Source organism: Sporothrix brasiliensis (assembly GCF_000820605.1).
Source record: "Sporothrix brasiliensis 5110 chromosome Unknown Cont18, whole genome shotgun sequence".
NCBI lineage: Eukaryota > Fungi > Ascomycota > Sordariomycetes > Ophiostomatales > Ophiostomataceae > Sporothrix > Sporothrix brasiliensis.
In genome coordinates this window covers 1,880,057-1,907,079 of record NW_024467137.1, presented here as the reverse complement: position 1 = coordinate 1,907,079, position 27,023 = coordinate 1,880,057, and the positions used below count along the sequence as shown (strand labels likewise).

The following is a 27,023-nucleotide window of genomic DNA, read 5'->3' as shown; positions in this document are numbered from 1 at the left end:
CATGCTTGTACGAAGTAATAGCACAAACATCTCGATCAATACCCCGACCATTGCCTGCCTATTCCACCCCCTCTGCCAAACTCTAGTCTCCACCCTCTGTGCCACCCTTGTCGCCTCAGCGTCTACCAACTTTGTGCTCTTGAGTATTCTTTCAGCCTCCCATAGCAGCAAAAAGACTGTGTAATTTCCTGACTGAGACGCGTCTTTTGTGCGTTTTTGTCGTCGATATTGGTCAATATCGGCATCGATCGTACTTTGAAAATATTGATATTTCCATCTCCCCTCGTCCTCTTTGTCCTACACACAGGATATCTTCGGGAAATTGGCATCACAACTTGATTATTCGCCAATTCGCAGCAACGAACCATAAACAGGGAGAGACAGAATAACAAGAGTCCAGTACGACGTACGACGTTCTCCGTAAAGAGATGGCCGAACAAGACACATGCCCCCAGACTTAGAGAAAAACTTTGCGGCTCGTTTCCCCTACTTTTTGACGTTGTTCCGACCAGCTCCCTGCTTCCATATTCCCCCCCAAAAATTATTGTCAAGGGCCTAGACCCCAACGGCCTGATCTGTTTCGTTGCGATGATGTCAAAGCCTCGCATTATGTTTTCTTTTTTCAAAATGGTAATGTTTCTTTATTTTATTATTTCTTTTCCCCTTTTGTGAATGCCCCTGAAAAGCCACAGCCGCAACGAGGCACATAAAAACGGGGAGGAGACCAAGTTCAGCCCAGTTTCTTGGCCACGTTTTACTGGACCACCAACCCGCTGCCCCCAAAAGCCTCCCGAGGATCCTTGCTGAAAAACACGACAGCTAAGATACATAACTGTATTTCATACTTCTGTCCCAGAAGCGCGACGTTTGTTTGTGCCGCGTCTGAGACCACCCCTGAATTTCTGACTTCTGTCTGCCCCTGGACGTTGCAGTGAGGCTGTAATACATCTTTCGAACCATTGCAGGGGTGCGTGTGATGGGAAGGAGGAGAGGGAGAAAATGAGAGAAATACGTCGTAGATGCAAAAGGAGAAGCAGGAGAGGGTACCAAAGAACGAGACACCTCATCGGAGGTCCTTCAAGGTTGACTTGTGACGAGGCCCTGCATGTCCGTCTTCGATTTCCCGTCTCTCGATTTTTTTACACTGTAACGTACATGTACGTCGTATGGGCCGAGTGACCAAACACTCGGATCGAACTCCGTTGGTCGCGCTTTCCGTTGAGGAAAGGCTCCCAGGCTCGCCAGGAAAAGAAGAAGGAAGGGAAAGAGGCGCACTTGCCAGTACTGGACATGATGGTGGGGTCGACACAGCGCGAAAAACAACACCAACTCTCCGGACCAAACCCAAATAGAAGAAAACAGACGAGAAGTAGGAAACGAGGACAAATGGCAGGGCACGGAAGGCGCGACGAACCATTGGTTAAGATGGTAAGTGCCGCTCTCCAACGTGCGCTAAATCCGTAGTGAACAATTCATTGGAAGGAGCGATGCTTGGCACGGCTGATTGACAGTTCACATAGTGCAAGGCAATGTACCTGTTTAGTGCAAGTTATATAGCAGAGGTACATCTTACTGCTGCTGTTGGCAGGATGCCTAGTTGCCAACAAAACAAAACTTCAGTCGCTAGATGCGACGGGAAGGAGTTAACTGACAGGGCATGGGCCACGGAAAGGAGACCCACTTGGTCTTAGCATCGCACTCGGTACTCAGTTCTGCAGAAACAGGCAATATCATCAGACAAGGCCGACAACGTGCTAAAAACTCATGAGTGAATATGAGCCTCGCATAAGCTGAAGCCTCATCTACAGTTGCTTTCTCTAGGAAAGCATCTGGGGACGACTCAGCCCGCAAATTCGATTATTCGCTTGGAGACAGATAGACGGGGTGTTTATAAGAAGCTTTATGACCTTCTTTGTGTTTTTTTATCGATATTTTTCTGGCGATATCTATAGGCTTTCCGTCTTGAGATTGTCACAATCCTGAACAAGGGAATGTGTGTCTGGTTTACGGCGTCATTTCTGATCCCGCCTGGCAGGGGGCGCGTAAAGTATCTGACAACCGGGTGACTATAAGTTGATGTCGCCTGAAGCTTTGTCCCCGGCGAACACAAGATAAAAATAGACGCGGAAAGTAGCATTCTGTGCAAAACAGTAGAGGAAATAGAGGGGGAAAGGTACAAATATGGTGTCCGTGAGTAGACTCGAGTCGGGTGCCTGCAGGATTGCCGTCCGCGAAATCTATTTCAGAGTTTTCGTGTGTTTCCAGCATCGGGTACTAACATCTCTGTTGTCTCTAGGAGAATGTCTGAGTAAAGAATATTCAAAAAGGCAAAAATGACCACTTTGTGATGAAGTCAGGCCTACGAACCAAATTGTGATAGGCTACGGATGGCACGCAAAATAAAAGATACCGCTGGAAACCTGCTCTGGAGCTTCGTGGCGTTATATTTCATTCTTTCAGCGCCATATGGGGATGGCTGATTACATATCATTCCGGAGAGGACTGGGCTAATGAAAACGGAGCAGGATAGATAACAGCATATCGAGAAACAGATAAAGGTTTTCCAACCGTTGCACAACATCCCAAGACATGGTTCAGCTGGATTTGTGCCCTTGGGTCCTTCCCAGGAGTCGGGAACTGCCAGTTTCACTGCTTAGCATCAGCATACCTTTACTTATCGCGTGCTCATCGCCTACCGTTCTATATTTGTATTGTGTCTTGTATCCTTTCGGATTCTCCGACCCTATTCTCGATTTTTACCCTCGATGTTTCTCGCCTTCTCCACATTTTGATATCAGTGGCTAAAGACATTTTAATACCAGTCAGGATACAGGACAGGTCTTCCAGAATTACGCATTATATGCATGCCGATAATCGTATGCAGGGCTCGTAGGTATCGATGTATTCACCTTTATGTGCGCCTGGCGTTTTTCTGTGCCCGTTTCGGGAATCTTGACGTGGTGAACAGACACTACCAATATGCAATGTCCGACTATGCATACTGTATGAAATATCGTTTTGACTCTTCCCTGGAATGTTGCCTCAGCTCCGGTATAGCATAATTGTTAGAAAAGGTTGAGGGAAGGGGGCTGCCTCTTTATCGTTCTGTTTCCGTTTCCTTGGGCTGCATCATGGTGTCCAACCGAATGCAACCATCTAGCCTTTCGCAGCCATATTGCCAGACAGAGAGCCGCTTGTTTAATTCCGCACAGTCTTTTGCGCATACCTATAATATATTGAGATCTTTTTATGCGCAAATACAGGTTGAGCTGAGCTGAAGAAGCAATGCGATGAAGCACGAGGCTTGACAACCTCCTTGTTGAGACATACGAGCCTGGAGCCAAAGGACACCGACACAATGTGTCAAGGAATGCTCTGGCCCCTCTTTTCGCTTTCAGCCGCACTTCACGAAGAAGGCCATATTCATATTGCTCACAGACAATTGTTTCTTGAATACTCCGTTGACATACGAAGTAGTCTGAAGACAGAACGGCGTAGCGTAATGCGAGACACCAGGCAAAATGCCTGCGTTGTGTCAGCACAGCCTCAATCTTGTGCTGGCCTACCCCCCACTCGTGCCCGTTTTGGACACAAAATAGTTGCTAAAACCAATGCTCCGTTCTTTCAATATTTGCCCCAATCCGTACGTCGTAAGGAGTACGGTGAATGACACTACCACCCTACGATTGGAGGGAGAGCATCCACCCCGTACAGTGCCATAAAACTGGTGCGTAAGGGACAAGTAGGGGATATGGCTGGTTTTTGCACTGGCTGCATGCCTTCCCAGGTCTTGTATGTTTGGCAAAAAACGTTTCTGCTTGGTTTTATTTGGGAGATGGTGACATACGGCAACTTCCGAGGTTTGGCAGGTATTCTCATCTTGCCGTGCAGGCAACGGCGTGCTTCAAGGCATACAAGAGTATGAGCACGGGAACAGGAACAACGGGGAAACAATAAGAGCTTGAGATGACCTTAAAGGCACTGGGTTGCTGCTTTTGATTTACCTTCTGCAACCTTTCGGGGATTTCCTTCTTGGGCACCCACTATGGAAATATTGATTCATGACGAGACAGGCCTGAAATTATACGGAATACCGCGCTATATTTCGCTTTATTTTCCTGTTAACGTTCTGCATGTTCTATATTTTCGGCAGCCATACTTTCATAAGTTGGGAATATGAACAAATGTGGTGAGCGCTGTGAATTGCCCTCCCACTCCCCAATGAAGTTGTATTCTGCAGCATGCAGGGCTCGTTTAATTCACGAATTTTCTCTTCTAACTTTCTTGCTACGTTTACGAACAAAAAAGAGGGCACAAAAAAAAGAAAGAACAAAAAACTATGTGACCATAATGTCTCGCTGCCCCTTTTCCATTAGCAACAGAACTGGAGGTCGACCTACAGTCAAGACTGACTAAACAGACCAGTTATCTCCCGTTCTTTCTCCATTCACTCTCTTCACAGCCTATTGGCCATCGACTGTCTCTCTTTTAACTAATGATATTTGTGGCACTGCCGTCGTGCAAGGTATCACAGTATCACATCATCCATTTCCGGAATATGGGGTAGAGAAGATATGAAAACAGGAGCCCGAGGGATGATTAAGAACAACTGTGAAAACAGTGTACGACATACAGAGCGGCTGTTCTGTGCAACTACAAGAAGAAAATGGCAAGTACATACGAAGAATAGGAGCATTGAAATCAGGTAAGTTTCAAGTGTGCTTCTATCTCATGTTCGCCGTCCAGTCTATTTTGTGTTCCCTTTTGCAGGTTGCTTCCACTTTTCAACTCTGTGAGTATTACGTTACCTCAACTTTACTGGCTGCACCCAACAGGTACTTTACGACCTCATTGTCATGATTACATTTCCTTTAATGAACTTCCTTGAGTAAAAATCTTGGATCCCTGGTACCAAACTCCTGGGCCGACAAAGACATACAGCAATGCAGACGGTGGTATAAAACATAACATTCTAAACTTTGAAGGACCAATCACTAGACCATTGTTTTAGTAATTATCCAACATGGTGATCTTTGTATACATCTACGCGTATATCTTGCAGTTTCATTTTTCGGACGACTAGAGACTCGAGGAAGAAAACACAGTAACTCTCTCATTGTCTGTACACCGGCCATTGTTGCCGTTGCTCGCTTAACAAGTATTGTTTGGGAATTTTGTGCTCCCTACTCGCAAACAAAGAGACCGATTTTCACCCAGAGATCATTTTCTTAACATATTTTACCATCCGTTTGAGCTTGTTATCGACCTTCCTCATTTTGTCACGTCTTAGAAAGAAAATTTGTTGAGAGTTATAAACAAAAACTACCAGTAAAGCAGGAGTTCCGGTAATAAGCCGGGTTTTATCCCATGTATAAACAGTTTCGGGGAGCACAGGATCGGTTAGGGACTCCTAATGTGTTAAAGAAAGCATCAAGGCATGTAAAAGTTCAGCAACGACGAGGTATGGTCTGGCTATTAAAGTCAATTGTCCAATTTTGGCCCATGTGACATTTTGAAGTCGCAGAGTTTATATACATACAGTCTTTGCGATCATAGCACAATCGGAGAGACAAAAAAACAAGTATCTGGTAGTAGAACAGTGTCGGCCAGTCCAATCTGGACCTGAAATAGCACTAGTTGAAACTCAAAATAACACCGGTAGAGACAAAAAACTTGACAAGAAATGATATAATATCCGTAGTCGTTACACGCCGTGCGTCCGTTTTTCCATTTTCATGACTCCCGAATTGTCTCGCTCACAGCTTCGAAGCAGGGCGTGCGCTGCCGACGGCAGTGATCTCGTTGTACAGCAGCGTTGTCAGGAAGTCGGCGTAGTCCTCGCCGGTCACCTGGGTTGAGAAGTACTGCGCAGCGAGGTGGTACTTGTTGCCGGCCGGTGCCGACTTGGCGAGCTCCGCGGCCTGCTCCTTGAGTAGCTTGAGGGCATACGCCTTGTCGACACGCTTGCCCTCGGCCGTGGACACGCCGTGGCGCACCCACTGCCAGATCTGGCTGCGGGACACCTCGGCCGTCGCAGCGTCCTCCATCAGGTAGTTGATGGGCACGCAACCGACACCACGGATCCACGCCTCCATGTAGCCCAGGCCGATGCTCAGGTTCTTGCGGATGCCGGCCTCGGTGATCTGGCCCGGCACGTTCATGTTGAGCAGGTCGTTGGCACCAATGCTGACGTCCTCACGGCGCACAAACAGCTGGTTGGGCGTGGGCATGTGCTTGTCGAAGATCTCGGTGGCAATCGAGGCCAGGGCCGGGTGGGCGACCCACGTGCCGTCGTGGCCAGCGCGCACCTCGCGGAGCTTGTCGGCGCGGACACCCTCCATGGCCTTCTCGTTGGCGGCCGGGTCGTCCTTGATGGGGATCTGGGCGGCCATGCCGCCCATAGCGTGCACACCACGACGGTGGCAGGTCTGGATGAGCAGCTTGACGTACGCGTCCATGAAGGGCACGGTCATGGTGACGGCGCTGCGGTCCGGCAGGACAAAGTTGGGGTTCGAGCGGAACTTCTTGATGGTCGAGAAAATGTAGTCCCAGCGGCCGCAGTTGAGGCCAGAGCTGTGGTCGCGCAGCTCGTAGATAATCTCATCCATCTCGAAGGCAGCGAGGATGGTCTCAATCAGGACAGTGCCGCGGATGGTGCCGCGGGGCACACCGACATAGTCCTGGGCCAGGTTGAAAGCGTCGTTCCAGAGGCGGGCCTCGAGGTGCGACTCCATCTTGGGCAGGTAGAAGTAAGGTCCAAAGCCGTTGGCGAGCGAGGCCTTGGCGTTGTGGAAGAAGTACAAGCCGAAATCGAAGAGCGAGCCAGACATGGGCTCGCCGTCAACGGTAAAGTGCTTCTCTGTCAGGTGCCAGCCGCGGGGCCGGACAATCAGCGTGGGCAGAGTGCGGTCGGTGCGCAGCTTGTACTCCTTGGCGCCCTGCTTGAAGTCGATCTGGCGGCGGACGGCATCGTAAAGGTTGACCTGGCCGTTGATCATGTTCTCCCAGGTAGGAGCGCTCGAATCTGAGCTGTGTTAGAGACGAGTTCTACGAATCGACTTCTCGCAATAAAAGTAGATAAGACCTTACCCTCAAAATCAGCCATGTACGTGTAGACATTGGCGTTCAGGGCGTTGACGACCATCTTGCGGTCAGTGGGACCAGTGATCTCCACGCGGCGGTCCACCAGACCGGGCGCGGGCGGCGCACCCTTCCATGCGGAGTTCTCGCGGATGTGCTTGGTCTCGGGGAGGAAGTCGGGCAGGACGCCGCGGTCGATCTCGGCCTGGCGCAATTTCCGGCGCTCCAACAGAGACTTGCGGGTAGAGTCGAAGGAGCGGTGCAGCAGGGCAAGGAAGGTCAGCGCCTCAGGCGTGAGGATCTTCTTGTGCTCCTCCGTGATGGTGCCGAGGACATTCACGCCCTGGAGGATGTTCTCGGAGGACGGCATTGTGAATGGTTGGAGGAAAGATGGATGAGTAGATGGTGGAAATGTGGTGGGAGAGGAAGAGAGAGTGGATGTTGAGCGTTAGAATCTGCCAATGGTGGAGGAATGGCAATGCAAAAGTGACGATGATGAGGAACAGGAGTAATCACAAGGAAACGGGAGAGGCAGGGACAAAGGCGAGGGATGACAGCATTCAAATACAATCTCCAGCCTCGGGTTCTTCTCCATCGCACCTGCCGACTAACGCCCCTCCGGACCGAGTAGCTAGTATCTACGAGTTTCGGACGTCTTGGGGGCGAGAGACGGCTTTGCTCTAGTCCACGAGGTAAGACCAGCGCGTGGTGTTAGTGCTCCACTGCTTTCCTTGTGCGAAGGAAGGAACGACTGTTACAAAGGTGGGCGATTGGTCGCTCGGGTGAGAGGGAGAGGTGGTGAGGTAGGGTGGCAAGTGCAGTACAGCTACAAACTACGTCAAGTCAGAGCACGTCGCGCCTTCCTTCTCCAAAGAACGACAGACAAGGCAAAAGATGGCAAAAGCCCAAGAGAGCTTGTGAAAGTGTGGGGAAGGCGCGACCCTGATTGGGCAGCTAGTCGGCCGAACTGATAAGTTCCTCGTGCCACAGGTAGCCAGCCCCAAAAGCATGTGCTTTGAAGAAAGAACGACCGGCTTGAGGAACGTCACAGATATGCGAAGCTGAGGAAGGCACGATCTACAAGTTTTGGTTTCTTTCTTCTACAATATTACTATGGAAGGCTTTTTATTCGAATTCGACTCTTTCTTGATGCTTCGATTTACTATTATTTCCAATTAAAGACTGAGAGTCGGCAGAAAAGGGAAGAAAGCATGCGCCCTCGCACTGACGGAAAAATTTGCCCAATGCAACGGACCGCACTCGCCTATAGCTTTTTTACCCAAACGGGAACACTTGAAGAAAACGGCAAAGGCCGGAATGGCAGGGGCATAGAAAGGAGAGAAACGATGAACGAGGGCATCCACCATCAACGTTAAGACTATGGGGAATAAGAGAGTGACTGCGTCACAGGCTGCACCTCTTTCCTATTTGGGTACTATTGCCGGATGCAGTTTAGCTCGAAGTATGTTCTGTGGTAAAGCCGACTCCGCAGTCGCGCCTTCCCCAGTAAGGTAAAATCGCAGTCCAAAGCATTGTGCATATCAGGCAGTTGACGGCGAGATTGCTGAGGACGGAAGCTGCGAGTCGACCATTCATTCTTTTAATCTTTGCCTTTCCCCGTTAATTCTGAATTTCTATTCATTCTTCTCCTCCTCCTCTCAAGTCGCTTCGGCGCAGTGCATTATTGCCGCTCACTGACAGCGCCTGGAAAGCGCGAACTGCCAGTGCGACAGCAGCCCGCCCAATGACAGGCTCCGCTCTGCCGAACTGGTCATCCCTAAGCCGGTGCCGAGGCTTATTAGTGCACCTTCTGCCCGGGAAACTGGGCTGAGGCAAAAGAGAGACGCGCTCAATCAGGCAATGAACGGTTCCGGCCACGAGTGAAAATACGACTACGACATCTACGACATACTATTCGTGCAACAAAACGACAGACACGGTGGGCAGGCCAAGCCGATCGTTTCCGAGACTACAAAATGACGTTTACGGTGGGTCAAGCTGAAGCTCTACTGCCAGAGTCGAGAAGGCAAGACAGACGATAGGCCGAAATGAATGCAGAATTGATCATCTTCCTTCTGTGTGGTTTTGTTCTTGTTGTCGTCGTTGTTGTTCGGTTCTTTTCTGGCCTATCCCAGTATTCTGGGGTTCAGGGGCCGTTGTTTGCGTCTCCCTTTGGTGCATTCTTGTTCAATTGGAGATACATACATCGTTACATGCCATTGCAAGGCGTTGAGATGTCGCGGCAATGTGCGTTGAGTCCCTCTACGCCGCCTGACTTTTGTCTAAATTTGTGCTCTCGCTCTTTCTATCCAGAACTTCAGAAAAAGGCAAAAACAAAAGGAGTAAGACGGGGGTTTCACCCTTGTTCAACTACCTAAGCCTTGTACAGGCTGGGACCGACCATCAGCTCCGGCCGGACGAGCGTGTCGAATTCCTCCTCGGTGAGGGCGTTGAGCTCGAGCGCACTTTGCTTCAGGGTCAGACCCTTCTTGTGCGCGTTCTTGGCGACCTTGCTGGCCATGTCGTAGCCGATCTTGGGGTTCAGGCAGGTGACGAGCATTAGGCTGGAAATGGTGTCAGTAAAAGAGGAAAACCCGGCGGATGGAAGGTGAGAAAATAACGGAGACGGACTCGGCTCTTGGGGAGAAAGAGGTGGAGCGGACCAGGATAACTTACGATTCCTTCATAATGTTGCTGATCTTCTCCTCGTTGGCCTGCAGGCCAGCGACGAGGTTCTTCTCAAACGAGCGCATGCCATCCGACAGCAGGCGGATGCTGTGCAGCACGTTGCGGATGATCAGCGGCTTGTAGACGTTGAGTTCGAACTGGCCGTTCATGCCACCAATGGTCGTCGCCACATGGTTGCCCATGACCTGGGCGCACACCATCGTCAGGGCCTCGCACTGCGTGGGGTTGACCTTGCCGGGCATGATGCTGCTACCGGGCTCGTTCTCCGGCAGGTTCAGCTCGCCGAGACCACAGCGGGGACCGCTGCCCAGGTAGCGGATGTCCTGCGCAATCTTGGACAGCGAGGTGGCCAGGGTGTTGAGGCAGCCCGAAGCCTGCACGAGCGCATCGTGCGCGGCCAGAGCCTCGAACTTGTTGGGTGCCGTCTCGAAGTGGGTGCCGGTCATGGAGCTGACCTCGGCGGCAACGGCCTCGGCGAAGCCCACAAAGGTGTTGATGCCAGTGCCGACAGCCGTGCCGCCCTGGGCCAGCTGGCGCAGAGACGGCAAGGACGATTCGACGCGCTGGATGCCGTAGTCAAGCTGAGCAACGTAGCCGGAGAACTCCTGGGCCAGCGTCAGCGGGGTCGCATCCTGCAGATGCGTGCGACCAATCTTGATGATGCCCTTGGCCTCGAACTCGTCGACCTTGGCCTGCAGCGCGGTGCGCAGGCTGCGGATGGACGGCAACAGCTCGCCCTCGATCTCGAGCACGGCGGCAATGTGCATAACGGTAGGGAAGGTATCGTTGGACGAGGCACTGCGGTTGACATGGTCGTTGGGGTGCACAGGCTTCTTGCTGCCCATGGTGCCACCCAGGATCTCGATGGCGCGGTTCGAGATGACCTCGTTGGCGTTCATGTTGGACTGGGTACCGGAGCCGGTCTGCCAGACGACCAGCGGGAAGTGGTCGAGCAGCTTGAGGTCCGCCACCTCCTTGGCGGCCTGCTGGATGGCCTTGCCAATCTCGGGGTCCAGGCCGTAGTTGATGTTGACGGTGGCGGCGGCGCCCTTGAGGATGCCAAAGGCGCGCACAATTGGGGGTGGCATGCGGTCCTGGGGCTGGTTGATACGGAAGTTCTCAAGCGACCGCTCCGTCTGAGCACCCCAGTACTTGTCCGCCGGGACCTGGATCTCGCCGAAGGCGTCGCTCTCCGTTCGTGTGTTCGACATTCTGACGGTGCTTGCGTGGAAGGAACGGGTGAAAGAGGCCAGGAGTTGTTGCGACGACGCAGGAGATCGGGTCATGCGAGTGAGGTTGTTTTGGGCAGCAGCTGTTAAACATGTGCTGGTAGTCCGAGGCACCGCAGTGCGTAGTAAGCCTCGGGCGAGGCCGGGCGCCGCAATTCGCACTGATCGCAGCATGATTATGGCCGTTTATTTGATCCTGTTTTGGCGTGTCCGTTGGCGCTGTTTGCCTGGGTAATGCGGGAGGGGTCGAATTCCCAAGGGCGAGGGGAAGCAGAGGACGAGCTGCAAGAAAGGAGGGGGAGGAGGAAAAGTGCCACCGTGCTTGGTCACTTGTTTCGTGTCGTTCTTTTTGTTTTCTCTGGAGAAAGCTTCGTTCGATTTTGCGTCAATTCACTTTTTTAATCAACGCCTTTTCTCGCTATTCGGGATTAAATTAACACGGTCGGTGAGAGATAGGAGGGGATCGAAAAAAGTGCGGGCATAAGCAGTTTTGCTCGTATTGTGTCCCACCCGGGGAGTTCGTTTTCCAGCCGTTTGGGGGTCTCACGCTCAGTTTTTTTGTATTTATGAGGTTATTTCCCCCTCGAGATTAGGAATTGACGATTTTTATGCCGGGCTCGCGTTCTACGGAAACACACACGGCACATTGGAGAAGGAACGACCAGCGAAAGGGGGAAAGGGCAGCGACCAGGCTTTCCGAACCAGGTGAACTACAAAATCCCTTTCTCTAATGGTTTGCACTCAAAACACGGAAGGCACGCTCGTAGGGGAAAAGAGCCACCGTCACTCAACAATCCGTTCAACAAAAAAAAATTAGCTCACCCTCTAGCGGATGCAGAGCAGCCTTAACACTGTAACTGTCTCGACACCCCACAAATGCAGCCGAAACCACAATCCTCCATATAGCCCTTCAAGCTTGTATTCCGATCGTTTCCGGCAGGCCGGCCCAACGCACAATACAAGGTCACGTGTATATCCTCCATTCTTTACACCGTTTTTCACTTTGAGGCATCGCTGACCATCGCGGAGATTGGAATACAAACACAAACACAAACATGAATACAAGTAAAATAGTATACTGACGAAGACACTATTTTTTTTTTCAATTGTTTCAGAGACATGATGTTGACGTACCTAAGCTATCAAATGGCAACACAAAGTCCACTGAAATGTGAACAGCACCCTGCTTAATTGTTTCCACCTAGTTTTTTGCAACATCGATTTCCCAGTTCTTTTTCTACACCCTTTTTCGTTTTCATTTATTTTTCTGAGTTCGCCTTCATGGTACTCTCTAAACAATACCCCTCGTTTCCTCGACCGCATCATGGCCTCATACATCACCGCCGACGGCCTAACCTGGAGTGGATGAACGGTGAACTGCACCTATTACGACCAACCAACAACCGGTACATCGTTGGCATCGTCGTCGCCGCCACCCCAACCGGTGCCACCGGCATCGCCATCGGCCGGAGCGTCCCACGAGTCACCTGCATCGCCCCCGGCACCCCAGCCGTCGTCACCGCCGTCGCCGGCAGTGAACTCCTCGAAGTCGGAGTCAGCCTCGAACTTGAGGTTCTCGCGGGCCTCGCCCTCGGGAATGTACATCTCTAAGAAATCGGGGATTTCCTGCTTGGTCTCAAGGAGAGTGCGCGTAAGGACACTCGCAATGGGCTCGTCCCGGTCGGTGTAGAACGACGTCGCAAGACCGCGGTGACCAATGCGACCAGTCCGTCCTGTTTTAGAGATAAAGTCAGATCAATGTACGCTACAAGGAGCGATGAGGGGTGGTGGAACAAGTCGACTTACCAATACGGTGAACGTACTCCTCAATGCCGCCGTGGTCAAGAGTGGGGAGATCGTAGTTGATGACATGGTTTACATTGTGCACATCGATTCCGCGAGCAGCGACACCGGTAGCAATGAGAATCGGGCACTCACCGCCACGGAACGCACGCATGGCATCCTCGCGCTCCATCTGGGTGCGACCAGCATGGATCGAGGTGCAGGGGAGACCAAGGTTATACAGGAAGTCGTCAAGCTCGTCAGCAGTCAGCTTGCGGTTGACAAATATGATGGTTCGGCCGGGTGGGATGGAGTTGAGAAGCTCAACGGTAGCCTTGCGCTTGTTTGCAGGATCCATGTACGAGATCACCTGCTGGATGTTGCCGTGAGAGCTGCCAGCACGGCCGACACGCAGACGACAGTGGTCGTTCGCAAGGTACTCCTTGGCAAGGTCCCGCAGACGCTTGGGGAACGTGGCCGAGAACATCATGTACTTGATATCACCATCATCTTGGTCTGAAGGAAGGCGTTAGGCAAAATTTTGTTCTCGACAACTACATAGGACTGGACATACTTACCACCTGAGAGAATGCGGCTGAGATCCTCACCCCAGTCATCCTGCAGCATCTCATCAGCCTCGTCAAGGACCATGAACTTGACACGACGGAGAGACAGATGGTTAGGGCGGTTCATGATGTCAATGAGACGACCAGGCGTGGCAATGAGAACATCACATCCGCGACTGAGCTGCTCCAGCTGACCGCGGATCGGACCACCGCCGTAAATTACGCAGGGGCGGAGCATGGTACGGTAGCAGAACTTGCGGGCCTCATTGAAGATCTGAATTCCAAGCTCACGGCTGGGGGCAACAATGACGACCAACGGCTCAGCACGCGCCGGGGCGTCTAGACCCGGGCGGTAGGTCGCCGGATTAGGGCGAGCAGCGGCAAGCTTCTTTGCCTTTCCCATGAGGTGGTTCAGGATGGGAATGAGGTAGGCAGCCGTCTTGCCGGAACCTGGTTTCAAAGTAAGTTTGTATAAATGAGACCGGTCATGACAACAATGGCGCTACGTACCAGTTTGAGCAATACCCATGACGTCGTGTCCATTGATGATGGCGGGAAGACAGTACATCTGGATGGGAGTTGGCACCTTGTAGCCGGCCAATTCGACGTTGCGGCGCATCGCAGGGTGGAGACCAGCCTTGTCAAAATCGTAAAAAGGAGAAATGCGAGTTTCGCCCTCCTGGGTAACCTTGATTTCAGCAAGTCTATATAGAAGCACGTAATATGGTTAGCGAAACAAAGAAGGAGCAAAAGTAGTTGTAAAGTGTCCCCCTCGGGGGGGGGAGAGCTAAAAGAGACACAACACTGGTAGTAACTTACGTCGAAAAGTCAATACCGGAACCGGAGCGCTTCTCTGGGTCTCCAAAAAGCTCGCGCTCGAGCTCTTCCGAGGCGGGGCCGACGTCGCCTTCCTCGCCGGACCACTCGTAGACTGTAGCGTTGCCGGCCCAGTCGCGGAGGACTTTGGTGGGGTCCTGCTCGGCCTCGTAGTTGTACGGGGTGCTCTCAATCCAGCCAGCGTCTTTGATCTGCTGGCGCTCACCGTCGAAGCCGGGGTAGAGCTCCGGCTTGACGGCAATGTCGAAGCCATGATCTTGAGTCTGGTCCTCATCGCCACCACCACCATCAAGAGCCACAGCCTCGGCTGTCCAACCACCGTCAGCAGGAGTGCCACCCTGGTCAGGGCCTTCGTTCCAGGCAGCGGACATTTTCGGTCTCTATTGTACGGGAAACAAAACGCTGTGATCAAATGGATGGGGTTGTTAGGAACTGTAGAAGTTGTTTCTCATAGAGTCGCTAACTTACATGACGGCAAGCAGTAACCTGCGAATTCGGTACCAAAGCTGTGGTATTAGGTTAATGTATCAAAATATCGCGTGTAAAGCGGAAAATAATCTTCGATAGATGGTCGATAGATGCCAGCCCATAGAAAGGGTCGAGATGCCCCCCCCCGCTGTGAGCGAGGTTGTACAACACAGCGGGTGAATAAAAGTAAGATGCTTGTCTGCCGAGCATTTGTAGTGCTACCTTAACGCAGAAAAGAGCTGGGTATGAGAGTTGAGGGTTTTATGGGAGGAGAAAAGTGAAAAGAAGGCTTCGGAGAAAGACACGAACTTGATGTACAGGTCGCAGTGCACTATATCGCGAGTGCATCGGAGACAAGGGGAGGAATCCGGGGGGGTATAACTTACCTTTATAATGAAGCTATCCTTCTGAAACTGGAGCCAGAAGTCTCAAAAAATCCACAACGACACAAATGAAGTCCCAACCTCTACCCGTGGTGAAGCTGACACTGAGGAGAAAGGGAGGAAAGAAAGGGGAAAAGAAGAGGAAGGGTGCCAGGAGGGATAAATAAACACGAAAAGTTTTCATTGGAAGAATAAATTTTTCGTCGAAACAGAAGGTGCGAGAAGGTGAATATTGAGAAGGGAAGGAGCGAATGGCAGATGGAAAGAAGGAACGAGCCCGAGAAGGAAGGAGGGACGGGGAGGAGCGAGCCCGGCATCGCGATGGGAGCTCCAGCTAGTGTCTTTGTGCGTTCATCGTGTTAAAGAGACAATTTTTGCTTTGTATGAACAGGGATGGTAAAACTAACAATAGCGGTGCTCCTTGCCTTGATGAGTCGTTCTTTCCTACGCCAGAAGTCAAACTCCAGTGTAATGCCATTCACTGGTTGTTGTGCAAGCATTTTTTACAACATCTCGTGAAGTAGAAAAGCAGAAGAACGGTCTCCCATTAAGTCTCGACGCAGCAAAACTTCGTAGTACTTCATTCCTGTGCTATTCGGTATACAAAATGGAAACGTACCAAAAAAATTGAAGAGAGAGCAAGACACTATGTTTCCACCAAGAAGAGAAATAAGAAGCGCAGTAAACAAACGCGGAACGCCGTGACCCATGCATCCTACACAGCCTCCCAGAGAAACCGAAAAAAAAAAAAAATTCTCGCTCATGACGACTTCGTTAACTAACCGTAACCATCTGGTTATAGTCCTCCATGCCAGCTTGCAGCACATCATCGAGCGTGGCGGCCGCACGACCGACAGCACCGCCCTCGCGTCGTGCTTCCTCGATACCCCGGACGATCGCTGCCTGCCACCGTTTGGCAAACACACGCTGCCGGTCCTCACGGTCGGCATACATCTCGCTGTCTTCGTCGCGCGGCGCGCCAAAGAGGTTGAGGTGGCCAAATGGGTTTAGTGTACTGCTAGACGTGCTGTTGCTCACGCCATCGGGCGGAGGGGCCGACGGCTGCCGCCGGTACAGGCTGTCCCAGTAGGCTTGCGGGTTATAGGGCGCCGGTGTTTCACGGCGCAGGCCAATCTCCAAGAATTTGGTGAGTGCAGCCAGCTGCCGCGCAAACGAGGCGCCTCGCATGGCCTTGGAGCCGCCTGTGCCGCCGCCCTTGACAAGTGTGGCCGTGGATGAACCGGCAAAGGACGTCTTGGGCGCCGAGGACCAGCCCGATGACGAAAAAGACACACTGTTGGCGCCCGTGCTGGAAAAGGTATTGGTCTGCACGGCGGCGACCCAGCCCATCATGGCGCCGAGGCCGTTGAGCGTCTTGAGCCAACCACCCGGGCAGGCCACCAGCTCGTCGCCTGCGACGTCGAGAAGCCACTCCAGGGCACCAAGGGCGTCTTCACGGACAGCCGACGATAGGTTGGTGATACCGGCGCGGATGTACAGCAAGATCTTGCCGGCAGCAGGCCGCACGTCGCTGGGTGGGAGGACGCGGAAGAGTTTGAGGAGCTGGGCGCGGACGGGCCCTGCCGGGTCGGAGATGAGCGGAAGCAGTCGGTTGAGCAGCCCGGCAGTGCCAACAGGGTTGCTGTTGCCGGCATTCGCACCTTGCCTGCCGCTGCCTCCACTACTGCCGCTTGACAGCTGGCTGGTTAAGAAAGCCAAAGCATCGCGGCGCTGGTTGTCGGACCTTGATGTGGATGCAAGTGATAAGTTGTGACGGAATTGGACGGCCGGATCCGGTGCCTCTTCGGTTAGAGACTGCTGGTTGACAGTGATGGCTGATTTCATTAGTCGTGTCGTTAGAGAGATGGACTGAATAATACATCAGGACGAGAATTACTTACACTTTGTCCGGAAGCTTGTGTCGGTAAAGTTCGCCGCCTTGGCCTTTGCCTTGCCGACCTTAAGTTTTGGTTTCTAGAAAAGAAAGGATATTGTGTTAGCATCAAAGCCATCTTCGGTCTGGTCGTTTCGTTCTCTTTTGTCTGGTCGTTCTATGGCGTTCGTCGCCATTCGTAGAAGGCCCAATTCAACTCACTTGAAAGTCCTTCTGCTTCTCCTTCTTCTTTTTCGAGCTTGAGCCCATCTTGACAGCGTTGCACCTAGTATCAGTGGGTAAAGCACACGATGTGAGCACGAAGAACGGCTGTCTTGGTTGATGAAGGTTTGCGACAGTTGAACTTTCAACTTTTTGGCGGTCAAAAGTGGCAGAATCAAATGGGCGACGAGTCAATGGGCATGTGTGGGGCAGGACAGGTGGGGTGTGATACACTGTAGCTTCCCTTAGTCGCGTTTGTCTACCCACTAAAACACGGAAGGCACGTTTGGGCAGTCAAGCTGGCGCATTCTCCATACTCCCGTTGGTAGACTACACCTGGGACCACCGCCCTTCCGCCTCCTCCGATATCAAAACAACACAACGACAAGGATGTCTGCAGATATTTCAGTGGGTTTTAAGGCTTTTTTAATGTGCTATGCAATGAAAGCTACATGCTAACGGCCTCTTCGCGGCAGGGTTCCGGCACCAGCGATGTGCTCGACGAGACGCTCGGGCGTCTCGCAAAGAAGGCCGGCGTCAAGGCCACGATTTTGCTCGACCGCGCGACGGGCTCGATCCTAAAGATGGAAGGCCAGATCTCGTCAATCCGGACTTCGATTGGTCGTGGCAACGGCGGCAGCGGCAGCGGCAGCCATGGCGCCACGAAGGAGAGCAACGGAAGCACAATGGTGACCAGCAGCACGAGCATGGCGGCGGGCGGCGGTTTTGCAGAAGATGCGCTGTTGAGCGGTGCCGGCGGCGACAATGGAGTACCAGCGGATGACACAAAGGGCGCGCGTGAGCTGGCCGGGCTGGTGTGGAACTACGTGAAGACGTCCGGAGACCTCGTGGAGGCCATTGATACGGAGGTGAGAGCGTCGGGACGCAGAGAAGGCTTATCACAGTGGGCCGACTATGGACAACTAACCGAGAACAGGATGAACTGAAGCTTCTCCGGTTACGAACAAAGAAGCAGGAGCTTGTCATTGTACCCGACCCGAAATACCTCCTGATTGTGATCCACGACACACCGCCTGCTTAACCCTGTTTGCTATTAATTAGCGTTACGACATGGCTGCGGGTACCACGAAGGGAATGAATATGAGGAATCGATACAAGTGGAAAGGGCTTCTCACACCGAGACCCGACTATCGTTTGGCACGGCATGCAGCAACACAACGCATTGTCCGCAATCTCACACGGTAGTACGGGACCAAAAAATATGGACACCGAGAGAGTCCAGCTACGAAAGTATTTCAGGGCCACGTTGGGTTGTCTCGCACATACGGTCTCTCGTTATCACCAAACCCTACGAGACGACGAGACCTTCGTTGCAGTTTGGACATGCGGGCGAATAGGATGCCGAGCTAGGACTCTATTGATTTTTGCCTTCATGTCTTTCAACAACACATGAAAAAAACACGAAACAAATACTGGGAAGGTGAACGCCGAAATCAAGCGGTCAGAATGCGCCGTTGTTGGTGGAGATATATACCCTTTTTGTCATCTGCACATAAATTACAACCCCAGGAACAGATTTTACAGGGTTTACTGCTTCGTGGGATACATATCCTCGATGCTCCTTATCGGACTTGACAAGGTGCGGCGATTTTAAAGACGAATATCCCAAAACACAGCCGCTTGCTCGCCTTCCGTCTGTCTTCTATATTACTATCTTCTCTCTTTTCGGTGATGGTTCATTTTGGGCTTACCCGTAATTCCGTTCCATGTTCTAGAAAGCAGGGGTAAGAAATTGAAGCCCTGTAGTGCGGCCGTTATATCGGTGGTGCATATGTACGGCATGCGTCAAAAAGACGCAGGTCATCGGTATCTCGTTTCAGAATCAAACGGTATAAGAGATACAGCTTAGACAAGAAAAAAAATTTAAGGGTGCGAAAGCATGGGCCAGGAGAGTGGCTTGGCAGGGTAGGATGGCACATTAAAAGGGGGAACGGGCGTCTCATGTCGTCTTCTAGAATGCGACAACAAAGTTCATGGTGAAGATTATATTATTATTATAATATGTCTTTATCGTCTCGGCTGTGTGTCTGGAATTAGTGGGGGTTTCCAAAAGTGATGGAAAATTAATAACAACGCAGAACATATATTACTTTGCCGTCTGGTATGTGCCGTTGGCTAGATTTGTTTATGCAACCCGAAATGAGCAATGAAACGACGCTGAACTGACTGCCAAAAGGACCAAAACGTAAATACACGATGGTAAAGTACACAAAATAACGTGTGTGAAGCTAAGTTCTAAGTAGGACTGTAAACTTGTGTCGTCAGTTCCATCAAAGCCATTCGGTAGATGACCCTGTAAATCCCTCCAGCATGGCAGATCAGATGCCAGTGCAATCAATCGGAGCTGGTCAGCCCTGGGTTATTTGGCCAGTCCTTGTCTCATGTGCCGAAGCCAATGACGGCACAGTATTCCGATTGCAGGGTTTGGTTTCGACGGTAAGTTTGGTAGGGATTATAGACAGGGAGTAGTCATTCAGCCTTCTTAAGTTCTCAAACACGGCCTTGAGTCTTTTGAGCGGTTGGAGTTCGTTCAAGAGAGAGATAGAAGACAAAGACACTGGAGGGAAGTCTGACTTTAGCTGAAAACGTCTGGAAAGGAGCGACGTCGGGGAAGAGAAGACGAAAAAGAAGAAAATTGAACAAGCTGTCGTTGAAAAGTCTGACTATCCCAAGCAGAAGGCGGGCCGTCGCCGGTCTGGCCCTGTTTTTGTGTGTTAGTTTGATACAAACTTTGTTGGTCTCGTGGGAATGAAAATAGAAACACGCCGAGGCCACGGCATGATCGCCAGGGGCGGTCCAGCGTGTCATATGCAAGCCATTTTTGTCGAAACGAGCACGTCAGTGGACTGAACAAAGAAAAGGAAAACAGCACAGAAAACCAGGCACGGGGAAAGTAAAAATAAAAGAGAGAGAAATAAAAAAAACTAGCAAATAAATATCACCATTTACTACCATTCACTGTTCAGCTTTTACACAGCACACCGTCGGGATACAATCTCCTGGCCTTATCCGTGCATCTCGCGTTTTTATTAGGCCTCCGTGCTCCGATGAGCCGCAGCCTGGGTGGGCTCGAAACAGTTGTCGATCGACGGCGTACATCTTTTGCAGAAACGAAAATTGGGCAAAATGAGACTCTAAATGACGAAAACGAAATGGCGCGTGGCTAGACCACACGGTGTAGGATGGTGTTTAAAGTTATATTGCAACTGTGTTTCCTTTTATTGACTTCGACCTTGTTTTCATCCTGCTAAGGACCTCTACGTCGTATTAAATATGATCTCTATGCTTTGCTGTCCCCGTTCTGCCTCCAAATATGGATCCCAGGAGCACCAAGGAAGACAATGCTGGAAAATATTGTAAAAAGCCAAGCCCGAAGGAACACATGAGGAACCGCAGCGTTTCTATTCCATTGTGAATACGTTGTATTTTCTTAACGCCCCCGGTTCCAGTATCGTGCTCACTTTAGGTCTTCACGTAACGAAAAGGAAGGAAAGAAAGATTAGATGCAATCTAGGAAAATGCCCATAGGCGGCTGGTGATGTGCGAAATTTGGCGGCCTCTATACACTTATAATGCATGCGATTCCCCGTGTATATTGTCGAACTGCTATTGCATCGATACTCACCTGTTCTTACGCGCGACATGCCTGCACAACTAAGTACGACTACGTCCTATATGTAGCCAAATAAGACCACCGTCAGAGACGGAAGTAAAAGAGCAAGAGCCAGAAAGAGGAAAAGGTAAAACAACATAGATAGGCCAAAAACACAATACAATTCGCCCGGCAATGCTCCACGCGGGACAAGGAATCGATCTGACACGGCTGTCGTCCCCCGGATCCTCAACGCGCCCATGTCTGGCTTTCTGCCTGTCCTTCCTCCAGGGTGCTCTGTCTTGAAGGTCTGGTCGTGTCCGGTTTCCCTGGGAGCGTGGCTTCTTCTCGTTCTGCTTTTTTGTATTGTCTTTTTACTTTTCTTCCGTTTTCTCATTTTCTTTGATATGGTTTTGCTGTTTCTTTCTGCTCTTTTTTGTTCCTCGCATCTACCCACACATCGATCGTCGCATCATCGCAACACCGCCCCCCCACAAGACGACTAGGTGGCCTGGCCGACGACAGAACCACTCCTCACCATTGTTTCCATTGTTTGTTACGAGACAACCCACCACTACTCCTACTTAAGATCCCAGTTTATCGAACCTTTTCCTCTTCTGATCGTCGTATCCTGCTCTGATGACGCATCCTGCCACTCGACGGCCGATGGTGAAACCCAGCAGCTCCACTTACATCGCCATCGTCACTTATGCTTCGTGCAGAGAGTGACGGGTGGCAGCGACTGGGTGGACAACAACACATCAAAAGTAAGTCGCAGAGGATTAAAAGACATTACCTGTCTACTTTTCCACACGACCCGATGCCGTCTTTATCTATCCTCAAGCGCTCCGGCCGCGATGCGCCGCCGTGGTCGCTACGGTCATGGAACAATCCAAGTGACAACATCATCGAGACACCCGAAACGACAACGACAAGAACGGAAATCATGCCGGTATCAGCAAGGAGCTGTGCCGGTTCGCCCACTGCCGACAACATATTTGGCAGCAATAGTCGTAGCTATGAAAGAAACGGCGCCGATTTGCAGGGCGTCTCCATACCAGGGCCCATGACAACGACAACATCACCTTTGTCACCACCGAAGAAAGACCGCCGTGATTCCAAGCGCGACCTCTTGCACGGCCTCATCAGTCGGTCCATTCGCGGTGCTGGCCGCGCGTTGTCGACGTCCAGCCCGTCGTCTCCCCCCTCGTCGCAGTCTGCATCGACAACATCGCTCTCTCCATTGTCGTCATCCGTAGGATCGCCCACGTCGACGACAGCCACGGCATCCACTGCGCCCTCTCTATTTGCATCTCCGCCACAGACGTCATCGCCGTCGCCGTTTCACGAACGAAAGCCACGAACGGCTGCGCCGGCTCCACAAAAGCTGTACCGCCCACGACCGCGCCAGTCATCAGCTGCGCCTGCGTATTCGGGTGCATCGGCATCTAACAAGACGGTAAGAGCCTTTTCTATGCCACATTTTTTAAACTCGTTCCGTATTTCGCTTCTCGTTCGCTCGCGTTTCTTCCTTCCTTCCCTCCCAGCACGGGCCCGCCCGCTGGCCACCGTCACTAGGCTTGTCTACCACGAAGGCAAGAAAGTTTTTGTCGTCGCAGGTGACACTTTCCCAATGAGTGCATATTGTTGTTTTCTCATCAGCACAGCAAAAGGCAGGAGCCTCTCAATCGTCTGCTCCGTTCCTTCCAATTCTGCTGGCGCAGGGCCTACGGCACCAGCAGGAAAGAAGAAAGAGGCAAGAAGCAGTGGCGAATGGGCCGGTTCCTGTTCCTGGCCGCGTGACCAGTTGATCGTACCAGTTGCCGCTGCAGCGAGGGCGGGGAAACGGCCCAGAACAGGACCGGGTCAGGGACACAGGGCCGCGCTTGCCCACTCTGTCTTGTTCACTTGTCACTCCGTTCGAGTTTCGCAGTTGCCAATTCAATTGCGGTCGACGATCTCACGCCAGAACAAAAGTCCCCTTCTTTCCACGACGTTACGAGTTTTGCCATTGCGCCTTCCCTTGTTGCGCTCACCGTACCTTCACATGACTCGCTCTTGCCTCCGAATGCCCTAATCCCGCTCCCTTGCTCATTTCTAATCATCTCCGGCATCGCCTGCCGTAAAGAACACTCCTTTCACCTCCGCCTCACTTCTCAAAGAAAACTGTCTTACAATTACAGAGCTGACGCTTTGATTTCCTGCCCCCTCTTGATCAATTGCTTATTCCTTATCCCCAACTACCATTTCTTTGCCGTTCTCTGAAACAAGAGTCCGGCCAGTCGAGCGGAGCGCCTCGACGCTCCACCGATCGTGCTGCTGCCCTCTTACAAAGCTCCGTTTCCCGACAACATCTTTGCTAACTACCGATCTTCTGCTGGCCCCGCCGCGTGCATTCGTGGGCTTTTTCTCGATTTTGTGCTTTTCTCAACTTTAGAAAAAGACACCCTTGCAGTCCACATCTCCCAAGCTTCGTCCTCGAGCGGCATCCTCAGTAGACACAGCTCCATTCTTGCCTGACCCTTCGCGATCGATCTTCGTCAACGCCAACAAACCCCTGCCCTCTCCGCCGCCGCCCGGCAGCGAACAAGACGTCGGGCCGCCGGCTAAACCCGTGCTCAAGCTCGACCGCATCATGGCATCCCTCACCGACGATGACGTCGAGAAGCTCTTCTCCGGCGCCCCGCAGTACTTTGCCCGCTCCGAGGGCCACTTTACTGGCGCGCCCCACCCCAGCGTCGCATACCCGTGGGACGAATCGCTCGGCATCCGCGACCTGACGGACCACGTCCAGATTGAAGACGCCGCCTGGGGCAATGTCACCGCATGGCCCCACATCACCCGCCGCTGCAGCAGCAGCAGCGTGGCCGCCAGCATCAGCAGCATCGGCGCCGATCCGGCCGAAAAAGCCGGTACGGCATCTTCTGCTGCAGGGGGCAGACCGCACACACAGCCCAGTAATAGCACCGACAACCCCAAGAAGCGCAGCCACTTCTACCCGCGATGCCGCGAACGGCCCAGTATGCTCAGCATCCAGGGCCTCGAAAAGGGAACCGTTGGCTACGAAGCTGCCCTAGAGCTGTCGGTGGCAGATGGTCTACAAGAAGAGCAGTTTGGGTTTGACAACCTGGGTAACCGCCCCAATGCTGTCATCGAAGCCCGTAAGAAACTTATGGACCCAATTGCGGCGTCCGCAGCTGGACAAGCAGCCAGAAAGGGCACCCAGGGTGACTCGACCGACCCCCTCGACGACAATGCCAACGGCGTCAAGTACGTTGGCGAAACCCAGATCCTCGAAGAGCTCATCAAAAACGGCCGCCGATATGCCGACGGCACCTTTTACGTCCCAAACCAGAGCAAGCAGTTTTACAACGAGCTCTTCCACCACATCCTGCGTGCACCTCCTAAGCGGCCACGGTCATCTAGTGGCCACCACAAACGCTCAGGCAGTGGGGACCTTGACGCCGACCTGATTCCCCAGATCGAGGCCCTACTCGACGTCCTTGCAACCCCCAACGTCTGGATCGACTTTTCGCACGTTGAATGGCGCCTGCGTCTTGGCCAGGTCCTGTGGGCCTCGTCCCCGCAAGATGAGTTCGATCCTGGTGTCGGCTATGCGCAGCAGGACGGTGCCAATCCGACTGACGCCGCGCCGACGCCGACGCCGCGCCCCGCGACATGCGACGAACGCTATACCGAGCGCTACTGGCTGTTACTCCAAATCCTGCTTGCCACCGAGCTCCTGCTGCGCCTAGACGCCATCACCGACGGCGACGAGTACGGCCTAGAGTACGTCCACCCATCCGAAGTGCATCGCTTCGAAAAGGTCGCCAATCCGTCCGTGCGGTGGTCGCTGATGCTGGCCCGTGCATGGCTGGAGAATATTGACGTTGTGCGCGTCGACGAGGAGGAGAAGGAGGATGTGGCGGCGGCGGCGACGGCGGCTGCGGCGACGACCGAGAAGGAGAATGAGAAGCCAGCCGCGCCCGACCGGCCTAGCAGCAGATCAAGCAGCATCAGCGCACGACGCAGCAAGCGCGAATCAGGCAAGCGGCACACACTTGGCTGGATTACCACATTGACGAAGAAGCTGTCGCTCATCGAGGGCCACCTACACACATCCAAGGCTCCAGAAAAGAAGCACGTCTACGCCATGCGGGCCAAGAACGCCACGCGCCAATACCGTGGTGTCGCCCATTTTGCCCAGGAGCTCAAGTGGCCCAACGATCTGATCGGGCTCATGTCACAGAGAGCCCTGGATGCGGACCGCATTCGGGAGCCGTTGAACAACAAAATCACCGATCCACCGACACCCCGGACCAGCTCATCCACAGTGTCTTCAGCGTCACCATGCGCACCTCAACCGTCGACAGGCGCCAAGGGAAACCTTACGTTTAGCAGAGTGTTGCCGCGGCGGCGCAAAGTTGTGGCCGCCTTGCATCCGGGCGGCTGGCTCTCCAGGAGCTACCTGTCCGGCCTCATACTACCTGGTGACAGCCTTTGTAACCTGCTCATGTCTACCCTTCTCGAAGGCGACGACGAGGCGCTCAAAACACTTGGTCCCGTTGCCCACCTTGGTGCCGGTTTCGTGTATGGCGGCAAGAGCTTCTGGAGCACGGCGTGCATTGTGGGCCGCGTCCTGTCAGCCGGTGCAGGTGCAGCTGAGTGTATGGGATGGGTGTCGTCTGACGTCCTGCCACACAACCTCGGTGAAGGTTGGGTCAACATTGACGTCGACGATGTGGCTGGAGACATGCGAAAAGTCAACCGTCGCGCTCGCCTTTGGGGCAAGACCGCCATTGAGCGGGAGTCATCCGTGCTCGGCGATGCAGAACCCGAATCTGTCCTGCCCGCCGACTTTGTCATTCCCTACGAGGCCGTCTACAAACAGGTCCCACCCAAAAACACGCGGGTCGACCTTCAGCGCTTCCAGCTGTACTCCGCGCAGGACCCCAACCGCCCGCCGAAGAAAGCCGGCGATGGTAGTATCGAGCCGGCTGATCGGGCTGCCGAAGGTGATACTGAAACGCCCAAGGGTCGGGTTGGACCTTACGCAGCCGAAGCCTCGTTTGTCGTCTCCAGCGATGGTGGCCCGGGGCGCATTCTAAAGTACGACCTAGCGTACGACATCTACTTTGTTACTGCGCACCCGTGCGTGCCCTCGCAGCGCGTCAAGGTCGTCAAATCGCCATCCAGCCCGACCATCCAGCAAATTGATGTGACGGGCGACGGCGCTGCCGCTCGATCGAGCACAATTCACACCGTTGGCCACCCTCTGCATAAGTTCTACAAGTACGCGTCGATCCACCTCACGACCCTCATTGACCACCCGACCAAGAGTCTCGAGCAGCTGCTTAAGGAGTATGCGGCGACGCCCAGCTACCAGCCGGCCTCGCCCACTGCTACCTCCTCGTCGCCACTGTCGGACAATGCTGTGCTCGTCATCGACTGCATCACGGGCTTTCTTCCGCAGCCTGCGGCCCACGAGATGCCCATGTCGCCTGTCGTCGACCGTAAGCACAGCGTGTTCAGCTTTGATGGTGCTTCGTCGAGCATCTCGTCGTTCCCGCCCTTGACCAAGGAGATCTCGCCGATTGTTGCGCTGTCACCGGCTGCGCCCACCTTGCCCAATGATCTCCCAGAATCGTCGGCATCGCAGCAGCCGCACATTGCCAGTTGCGTTGCCCTGCCTCCGGCCACGCCGTCGTCGTCAATGTCGCCGGCACCGTCGCCCGCTCCCCGAACAGTCCACCCGACGGACCCGGCTGCCTCCAAGATGCACCACGAGACACGGCGCCGTCGCTTCGGGTCAGACATGGAGATGCTCGTGCGGGCACTGTGTGCTGAGCGGGGCTGGAACGCGCTGGTCAGCCGGCGGCGGCGAGGCTGTCTGGCGTGTGCGATCCGCGAGGCGGGTGCTCTCGGCTGGCGTGTCGTGATCCGTGTTGACTAGATGTAGACAAATCCTTTTCTTGTATGTATTTACACCATGTGTATATAGACTTCTTTTACTTTTTGTGAGCGGTTTATGTATATATCCCTATCTTTCCTGTTCAAAACACATCACATGGTCAGAATATAACGGTAGTGTTAAAAGAAGAATTCACGAAGTAAAAAATGCAAAACCTTTACAAATCGACATACATGACATGTTTGAAATAAAGTCAAACGGAGTGCAAGGCATGTGTATGGCTTTCTATTGTATTGCTATTTTGCAAAATTTTGATGTTGTGTTATAATATGCTGTCAATTTGAAATATACAAGATGGGTGGGAGTTACAT

The 27,023-nt window shown here is 52.8% G+C and overlaps 7 protein-coding genes across 7 annotated transcripts; 3 read left to right on the top strand and 4 right to left on the bottom strand.

Moving 5' to 3' along the window:
* Positions 1-5,756: 5,756 nt before the first annotated feature.
* SPBR_01575 (malate synthase) lies at positions 5,757-7,450 on the bottom strand (the record flags this gene model as incomplete). The annotated part of the gene is made up of 2 exons (XM_040759885.1): positions 5,757-7,024; positions 7,090-7,450. 2 exons carry the CDS (start codon positions 7,448-7,450, stop codon positions 5,757-5,759), a joined length of 1,629 nt encoding a protein of 542 aa, XP_040619529.1.
* Positions 7,451-9,454: 2,004 nt separating this feature from the next.
* SPBR_01644 (fumarate hydratase, class II) lies at positions 9,455-10,979 on the bottom strand (the record flags this gene model as incomplete). The annotated part of the gene is made up of 2 exons (XM_040759954.1): positions 9,455-9,644; positions 9,757-10,979. The coding sequence occupies 2 exons, from the start codon at positions 10,977-10,979 to the stop codon at positions 9,455-9,457; spliced, it is 1,413 nt and encodes a 470-aa protein (XP_040619528.1).
* A 1,404-nt stretch (positions 10,980-12,383) lies between these two features.
* Positions 12,384-14,553, bottom strand: SPBR_01428 (ATP-dependent RNA helicase; the record flags this gene model as incomplete). The annotated part of the gene is made up of 5 exons (XM_040759739.1): positions 12,384-12,730; positions 12,804-13,295; positions 13,358-13,795; positions 13,856-14,049; positions 14,165-14,553. The coding sequence occupies 5 exons, from the start codon at positions 14,551-14,553 to the stop codon at positions 12,384-12,386; spliced, it is 1,860 nt and encodes a 619-aa protein (XP_040619527.1).
* Positions 14,554-15,807: 1,254 nt separating this feature from the next.
* Positions 15,808-17,176, bottom strand: SPBR_01721 (pre-rRNA-processing protein IPI1; the record flags this gene model as incomplete). Its single annotated transcript, XM_040760031.1, has 3 exons — positions 15,808-16,777; positions 16,931-17,007; positions 17,129-17,176. 3 exons carry the CDS (start codon positions 17,174-17,176, stop codon positions 15,808-15,810), a joined length of 1,095 nt encoding a protein of 364 aa, XP_040619526.1.
* Positions 17,177-17,580: 404 nt separating this feature from the next.
* SPBR_02062 (uncharacterized protein) lies at positions 17,581-18,170 on the top strand (the record flags this gene model as incomplete). Its single annotated transcript, XM_040760371.1, has 2 exons — positions 17,581-17,997; positions 18,066-18,170. The coding sequence occupies 2 exons, from the start codon at positions 17,581-17,583 to the stop codon at positions 18,168-18,170; spliced, it is 522 nt and encodes a 173-aa protein (XP_040619525.1).
* Positions 18,171-21,561: 3,391 nt separating this feature from the next.
* On the top strand, positions 21,562-22,378 carry SPBR_01980 (uncharacterized protein; the record flags this gene model as incomplete). Its single annotated transcript, XM_040760289.1, has 2 exons — positions 21,562-22,200; positions 22,289-22,378. The coding sequence occupies 2 exons, from the start codon at positions 21,562-21,564 to the stop codon at positions 22,376-22,378; spliced, it is 729 nt and encodes a 242-aa protein (XP_040619524.1).
* A 998-nt stretch (positions 22,379-23,376) lies between these two features.
* On the top strand, positions 23,377-26,694 carry SPBR_01260 (uncharacterized protein; the record flags this gene model as incomplete). Its single annotated transcript, XM_040759571.1, has 1 exon — positions 23,377-26,694. One exon carries the CDS (start codon positions 23,377-23,379, stop codon positions 26,692-26,694), a length of 3,318 nt encoding a protein of 1,105 aa, XP_040619523.1.
* Positions 26,695-27,023: the final 329 nt, after the last annotated feature.